The following is an 8801-nucleotide window of genomic DNA, read 5'->3' on the forward strand; positions in this document are numbered from 1 at the left end:
AAATATTTTCAAAAAGTTTCAAAATAAAATAACAAAGCATATTTTCCAGGTTTTAAATGGTACACGACTATTCAAATTTGGAGAGTTTAAAATCCGAAAATTCAAATTCTTAAAAAAGAATCTTTATACGGCCACAACTAAAAAACTAGTGTATATTTAAAAAAAATAAAATAGGTCTTACTATTAAGTACATACCGTTTTTTTCATTTATACAAAACTTTAAGTATTCATTGAGATATGCTAAAATAATATTTGAAACTTATTAATTTTTAGTAATTTTATATATTTCAACAAAAAAAAAGTAATAAAAACTAAAAATTACTTTTTGGTATTAATAAGACCTATATACGTATTTTTCTTTTTTTTCAAATGTATTTACTTTTGAGATATGGTCTCTTAGATATTTTTTTAAGAACATTAATTTTCGTAACTTCAATTGTCTTGTAATTTGTTTTAATTAGGGAAAAAAAAGTTTTAGTTTATCTTGAGTAACTAAAAAAACAGAACACTACACTTCTAAACTTTAAAAAAAAGTATTTTTACGTTGCCTCAATGTTTTGAAAATATGATCTATTACTTAAATATAAAATATGATTATTAAAACATTACTGTTTATAAAACGTTTTCATATTAATAGAGCTAAGTTATATATTTTGTAGCAATAATTTGTACAAGCACAACTTGAAAATCTAGTTTGGATCTTGCAACAACAACGACAACTTTTCTTCTAACTCTTTTTGGCGACTCATGATAAACGTCATTAACTCTATACTTTGGTAAACTGTAGCATTGAGTATATCTAATTTGATGGCATAAGGCACCAACTCGTTTTCAAATTTTCCTTCCAAAGTTTCCCCTTTTTCTAAAACTAGTTCGTCATTCATAAAATCATCACTTTGGCGTAACTCGCTGTTTTCTATACTTTCTGCTCTCTGTAAGTATACAAAAAAGTATTAGTAGACAAGTTCAACAAACTATACCAATACCATAATTAAAAAAAAAAATTATGTAAAATTTTATGTAATTTAGCAAATTTTAAAAGCTCATTCTGTTTTTAGACACGCAGTCTTAACTTACAAAATAAATTAAACTACTAACGGCTGCAGCATTTTTTTGATTATCCAAAACTTGGTTGAGTATGCTGTTTACTTTAGTAAGTTCGTTAGTATACCGTTTTTCCAGCTGCTTTTGGTTGTTGTAGCTTTTTAAGTAGTCTTTTTTCAGCTCATAGTAATTGTCTTTCAGTGTAAAGTAACTAATGAACATCAGTCCAGTGAGAATAAACAGAAAAATAAAGAGCACAATGATCGCTGAAAAAATATTTTTAATGAAACAAATTTTCTATTTTTGTAGAAAATTAACTTATTTATTTACCTGTAAAGTAGTCAGTATTTGGTTTTTTCCTCGGTTTATCCTCAAGTGTCTCATTGTTATCAAGTGTTACTAGTTTCTTTTTCATTTCTTTTTGTTGCTTCTTTGTTTCCCTTTAAGTTAAAGTTTAATTAGCTTATGAACATGATGCTATTCAGAACTTTTCAATATCTATAACTTACTTTTTGGACATAACTTTATGATTTTCTTGGCTAGCAGCAGCAGGATACGCAGAAAATATTGCTGATGCTGTGGAATCCGATCTTATTTTCAGCTCTTCATCTAAGAAATAAAAACTTTTTTTTATACTTCAAGTATTAAATTTTTATATAAACACCATTGTACAATTTTATTATACGCAAATTAAAACTCTAAATGTGTAAAGATATATAATTAAAAAGACCCTTAAAAAAAATTAACAAACTTTTTTTTTTGTTTTTTTTTAGCACCAATTTTGTACAAAAATAATCACAATCATTCTGTTATTATTAGACACAAAAATAGTTTTTTCAAATCATTCTGTTGTCAGAAAGTACAAAAACAAGTTCGAAATCATTTTATTTTTATAAAAAACGATATAAAAATAACAATCTCCACATACTGCTAGATGACAAGTATTTGGGAACTACATTGGGGTCTTTGGTTGCCATCGACCTTTTCCGTTTGGTTTCAGTGCTTTTATACCTAAAAGAAAACAAAAACTAAATGATCAACACATTAAAAGAAAATTAAGTTATTAATATCACAAAAATTACTTGGACTTCACGGAAAGGTCTCCAACTAGTTTTTCATCGTCTGACTCATATGTTAGTTTGTACATGGAGATGTTATTTATTTCTTTTACAATAGTATCTTTTATGTTTTAGAGAAAAAAATTAATTGGTTTAACTGAAGTCTCTTAAATAAGTAGTTGATAAAAATGTTTATTTAAGTTTATAAAGTTGTCCAATACCGTTGTGTTGAACGAAGAAAACTAAAGCTAATAAATTTTAAAACACTTCTTGTTTTATACAAAGGACTATGTAAAACAACAATTTTTTTTTTTAACAAAAAAATTTTATTCTTTCTAGAAAGTATTGCTTCTTACTTAATTTATTTCTAAAATAAAAAAACGTTATTTTAATGAGAAATTTGCTTCCTTCTTAAAAATCGAAACAGCTACTATTTTACCTTTTGCAGTTAAAATCTAGTAGTCCACTAATGACTAATGTCAAGTTTGTGACGTAATCTAACAAAATTTTCGCTTTACGTACTAAAAAAACATAATGTTGTTATATCATGACTTGAAAAAGTTTCGTTTTTTATGTTATGACTATAGTTAAAAGTGTAATACTTAGCAAAAAAATTAGTTTTTAAAAATACAAAAAAATTTTGAAACTTACACTATTCAAAAAATTTAATTTTCACATAAGACTAAGTACAATACTAAAATTTTAATCCAAACACTACGTTGAAATGCTATTTTATTCTCACAGACCAAACTACTGACTTTTATAAAAATTAAACATTTTGAAAAGCTTCAACTATACCTAACCCGTATAATAACTAGTAAAATAAAGACTTTACACAAAAATTTATTTCATGTTTTTACTTGTTAGCTATATTTTAAGGTTAAATCTTTAACTCATTACAGATAAGCAAACATTTACTTATGAATAGTTTTCGTGTAATACTATTTCCGTTTTGTCGTGCTTAATGAAATAGCAATGCGTTTTTAAACCTTTTTTAATTTTAAAGTAAGTAATACTAATAATTAAACCAAATAAAAGTCAAACTGAGTTATTGTTCTAAGTTTTGGTAAACAAAAAATTGAATCATTATAAACCACAATTTCGTCATGATAAAAATGTATACTAACACCAAGTTCTGTTCAAATCCTTATTGTTTTTCTTTATTTTTCAACTAAATACAAACACTTTTAAACAAAATTTTAAACATATCTCTAAATAAAATTAATTTAATGTTTTCAGCAAAATGCGTAACTCGTAAAAAAAAATAACTTTTAATTTTACCACATGTTTGATTATATCATCACTTTTGTGCTTCCGATTGATGTTCATAAAAAAGTAAACTTTTTAATTTAACTTTTTTTACTGCAATAAAACGAGTTAAAGTAAAAAAAAATACTTACATATGCTTAATGAACTTTAAATTTATATTGATATGAGTTTTGGACTAAATATTGACATTAAAATTATTTATAAAGTAAGTTTAAAATCTTCATTTTGCGTCTTAAATAAACTGGTTATTTAGATATAATATTAATATATTAATCGATTCATTAGAAATTACAAACTATATCATATTAAGATATGTTTCATAAGTTGCTTTCTATTTTAAAAAATATTAGAATAATACAATTTTTTCTATCAAAATATGTTAAAAAACTTTAAAGTAGCTTATTAGTAAATAAATAATAATAGTATATCAACAATTTTATACGTATACAAATCTAGTTTGAATTTATTAAACTACTTGCTGCATTTAAATATATATTCCATATTTTAATATACATGAAACAAAATTAAACTTGATTGTTTTTTAATATATGTTCGTCTACAAACTTGTAATACTATTTTTAAAAGGACAAATATTGAAAATTCTGAACTCAATTTTATAAAATAAAAATAAAATATTTAAACAAAATTGTTGTTCTTTGAAATTAAAAAGACTTTTAGTTTACAACTAATTTGAATCTTTAGATACTTTATTAATAAATTTAAGTGTGAAACTGTGCTAATAAATTTTATATTTTCTTTTATATGAAAACTAAAAACATTTAATAATTATTAACATTACAATTAGAAGATAGACTACCTTGATTAAATATTTTTCTTGTGATACTTAAAACAAAGTAAATTAGTTTTAACAGTTGTGATTTTCTATGAGCTATTCCTCTAAAGCAAGAGTCATAGACTTTTCTGAGTAACGGGCTTAATTTACTGAGAAAAGCTTCTAGCGTGTTATATTAAAAGAAAAAGTCTTTCTATGGTTACAAAAGTGTTTAACATTTTTACTTTAGTAATCCATAAAAATATAAAGTAGCGACATTGATAAGGTACGCTTTTTTAGAATTACGCAACCGCGTAAAGTATGCACTAGTTCTTGAAAATGGTTGGGATCACGAATTTTTTGAAAAAAAGGTTCATGATACATTTTAAAACAAGTGAAGTTAAACCAGCAAAAACCTAAATGATCTCAATGTGATTAAAGCAAAATATTAATTCTAAAACAAACTAGAGTAGACCGTACACTTGTTTGAAACAGTATGTTATTAGACATTAATCAGTAAAAAGAGTCAATATTTATCTCAAAATTTTTAGGTACGCATTTTTGCCTGGGTTCAAGGTGCGTATTACATCGATGTCCTAAAAGTAAATGAATAACAAAAAAATCATAAAATAGGCAGAAATTTGCTCAAAATTAAATAGAACTTTTCTGAACTTTCATTGTAGTTGGTTTAAATATGTTTAATTTTACAGCACATAGTTATTTTATTTAGATAAAAAACTAGTTGGAGACAAAAAAATCTACTTAAAAAGCGGTAGTTTGCAGATGGCTAAGCAGGTAGTTTTATCTTGTTAGATGTCTGCTGGTCACAAACATCCGTAAAAATACAGTTGTAGTAAAAATCACTAATCTTATAGTCAAACTAGTTTTCTAAAACATTAAAAATTGTATTTTGAAGTTGATGCAAAAACTCAAAAAAGACTTTTTTTAATGGAAGTTAAGAAAAATAATTTCAAAATAAAAAAATAATTTAAAATATTAAAACTTTATTTTTAGAGTTTATAAAATTAATAGTTATTTTTCTGTGTTTTTTGTTAAGTTATTTAAAACAAACTAGTCAGTATGTTTTGTTTTGTTAAAATCATATTTAATTACTTAACAAAAATTTTGATCAGGTTTTTTAAAAGTGGGTGACATCGCCCCCTTGAGGCGATTTTAGTAAATTAGGGGCAATAATAAGTAAAGGGGCGAAAGGGGGACGATTTTAAAATTTTGAAATTTACACTAGACGTTCTTGAGTTGCAGATGAAGAGCAAAAAAAGAGGTCTTAGGTGTTTTTATTAGTAATTTTAATACATATTTAAATCTTTAGCATTTGGTTTTTCTAAACGGTTAGTTTATTTTATTATTCTTAATTTTTCAACTTTTAAATGATATATAAAATTTTCTGTTTCCATAATTTTTAACTTTTAAAAAATCAAAATTTTACAGCAAAAAAAACTTTTTTTGTTAGAGTGTTTTATCAATTTTTTGAGTTAGATTTAGATGTGATACACAACAATTTTTTTTATAAACTCTGTACACTTACATGAGAGCAAAAGTAATATTTTATTAGAATTTTAAGTGGCGTATATAATTTTTTTATTGGTATTAATATTTTAATTATGTTTAGTTTAAATTAAGCTTAAATTTTAAATTAACCAATTATTAAAGATCTAAGATTAGTAGTGTTTTAAAATTCTGACTAAAGAAAGGTTTGAAGGTATGACTTAAAACTACATTTACATTGATTTTTTTTTTTTCAGTTGATATTTAACTCTCATAGAATTTTATAAGCTACTACCTCTAGTCATAATAACAATGGACTAGTAAACAGTTTTGTTTTGCAACATCATCAGGTACAGAGTTCGTTTAAGCTCAAGTAAATTTCTTTTTTTGCTATTTAACTAGGAATCAAAAAAGAATTCCTTGTTTTTTTAAATAAAAAAATCGTTTTAGAGAAAAATACGAGATATGGTGAGATAGTTGTATTTTTCAACTTGCAGAGTATATTTCTGGCTTCTTTGTGTTGAATACAACGACTTTTAAACAATATTAACTAAAAAAATTGTCTAACAACTCTTTTGTTACAAAAAAAATCAAGTTCTTCATTGCATAATATTTCTGAATTAAACTTTCATTGCTGTTAATGCCCGGCTAGCAATGGGAAAAAAAAATGCAACTGTTTACTTAAAGCAGTTGTCGGCAGCCTTTTGTAACTCGCCAATTTTCTCAGAAAAAAATAGCTCGAGGAAACAATTATAGTAATCAGTAAAAAATACTATTTTAAACTAAAAGTATAGCAAAATAAGCAGTAAAATAGCATTCTTTAATAGTATGTATTAAACTAAAAGCCTAGTTATTTTTTTTTGCAAAACCTTTAAGTTTTTTTAAAGTATGCTTTTAGCTAAAAAGATCCTCGGGGGCCGCATATTTTGGCTTTAAGGGCCGCAGTTTGCCGACTACTAACTTAAAGTATGTCTCTGCTTATCAATTACTAGTTTAAAGTCTTTGTTACACTTAATTACAATTTTCACAAGTTTTGCCACTCCGTACAGAAACTATAAAAAAAAATGATGGTTAACATACTAATTAGTAGTAGTGTAAATGATCTTAATGTGCATGAAGTTGTTTCCAAAAACTTTAATAACCACTTAAAAAATGCAAAAAAAAATTTGAAGCAGTAACATTTAAAAGGCAAAACTTGTTTTGTTTAGTGGTAGCGATGATACAAAATTAGCGAGTTCTGTTGAAATGCATTCGATTTTTACTAAAACTATTCTAGCAGATTGTTTAAGAATAGAAACTACTCAAAAGCCAGATTGAAGAATGTAAAAAATAAGGCGGCGTGACCGGCTTTTTAAGAGGGATCCGTCTTTACGACCGTGCATGTTAGACTCAGTGAAGAATCAAGTGTTGTGAAAGCAAACGAACACACAGTAAATGATTGAATAGAAGTGCCGAGTAAAATAAAATCTAGGAGTAAACACAGTTTGGTTGTGATAAAAATATAGTTGTTTGCATTAGGACGAGGAAGTAGTACTCGTGAAAGTTTCGAATCTGCATGATTTTTTTAATCAAAAAACCATTAAAACAATACTGAATGAAAGTCATAACTTTTTTTGGAGCTCTTACGATTAGAAATAAATTTGTATCATATGACTATAATACGTGCAGACTTCTTTATGTTACGGCGTAGTAAGAGATGCATGGTTTGAATAAAACTTCACGTTTACAAAATTATGTTTAGTTTTTTGTGTTAATGTTCCTCATATAACTTTTTTCAATAAATTCATTAATACACAAGTAAATAAGCAGTGATTTGCATAGTTCGGGCATTGAGATACATAAACGTAATTTTATACTCTGCTAAATTTGCACAGTATAAAAAAGCTATATACTACTGAAAAAAATATTTCAACTTTATCAGTTTTGATTCAGTTTCAAAAACCGACAGGTTAGTTTGACACTTATAAGTTGTTTTACATTTTTAATTAAGAATAAAAAAAAATATTTTAGTCCTTTTTACTAAGCAGCAGTCGATGTAGAACTTTACAAAAACTTTTCAAATAACATTGCCAAAAACTTTTTAAGTAATTTTTTATCTTTATTCAAAATTGTACCCTTTCCTCTTAAAGCTTAGTCACGATTGCTAACTCAAAAAAATATACTGAATTAGGCAGTTGCAATGAAGCACGTAAGTTTAACGTTTTGTTTAACTATTTTCGGGTATAATTTGTATTATTAATTCATAAAATAGAATCATATTATTTAAATTATGGAATGGAAGTACTTATTATATATATATAAATAAATGAAAACATGCAGCAGGAGTCGGCAGACTACGGTCTGTATATACCTTTATATATATTTATGTACAAAAATATCTAGCCCGCTAGATATCTTCAAACAAAAACATTAGGTGCAAAATAGCCCAATAACATAGAGCGATTTATTTATTATCAGCCCACGGTTTTTTTACTAAAACGCTCGTTACTTATAAAATGCTGCGTATTTATTACGATGAATAAATACTACTTTTGCTAGAAGGGAAGTTCAATCTATTATAAAATATTACGTTCTCTAGCAGTGTGAAAATTTAATGGTTACTATAAATACTAAGACACATAATTTATTAATTGACCCCGTATTTTAAAATCCCTTCCGTTTAATCGAACTATTGTGGAAAATATGTAGGCGTAAAAGTTATTTTTAAATTAAGAAAAGAGTAGACAATTATATTTACTCAAGTATCTGTATTACATTATCAAGTTGATGTGTGAGAGAATTTTGTTTATAATTTCCTTAGTTTTAGTTCGTCATTAAGTATATTTAGCAAGACAGACAGAAAAATTTTTGTTCAAAGTTTCCAACACTTTTTTACCTATTTTATTATTAAAATAAGATTATAAATAATAAAAATAGTTTCAGTTCTGTTTACATTATATTGAATCTATTTTGCTATAAATGTTCATATATGCTTTTCTCTTATAAAATGTTATACCTATATAATACAAGTTAGAAAATAAAGAAATACTCTATAAATGGACGGAAATGATGTATCTCCTGTTTAATACTTTACTAATCTAAGTTATGAGTTTGAAAAACATGTGATTTAGTTAACCTTATATACTGTATCTAACCAAGTGGATGCAAATAGT

The 8801-nt window shown here is 25.5% G+C and overlaps 1 protein-coding gene across 1 annotated transcript; it reads right to left on the bottom strand.

Moving 5' to 3' along the window:
* Positions 1-401: 401 nt before the first annotated feature.
* On the bottom strand, positions 402-2220 carry LOC145842676 (uncharacterized). Its single transcript, XM_082950149.1, has 6 exons — positions 2127-2220; positions 1973-2055; positions 1554-1653; positions 1375-1484; positions 1099-1310; positions 402-932 (listed from the first exon to the last, which is right to left on the bottom strand). Exons 1-6 carry the CDS (start codon positions 2189-2191, stop codon positions 690-692), a joined length of 813 nt encoding a protein of 270 aa, XP_082806275.1. The 5' UTR covers positions 2192-2220; the 3' UTR covers positions 402-689.
* Between the last annotated feature and the right edge of the window lie 6581 nt (positions 2221-8801).

The sequence above is a fragment of the Thalia democratica genome, chromosome 8, assembly GCF_965202585.1.
Source record: "Thalia democratica chromosome 8, ktThaDemo2.hap1.1, whole genome shotgun sequence".
Lineage (NCBI taxonomy): Eukaryota > Metazoa > Chordata > Thaliacea > Salpida > Salpidae > Thalia > Thalia democratica.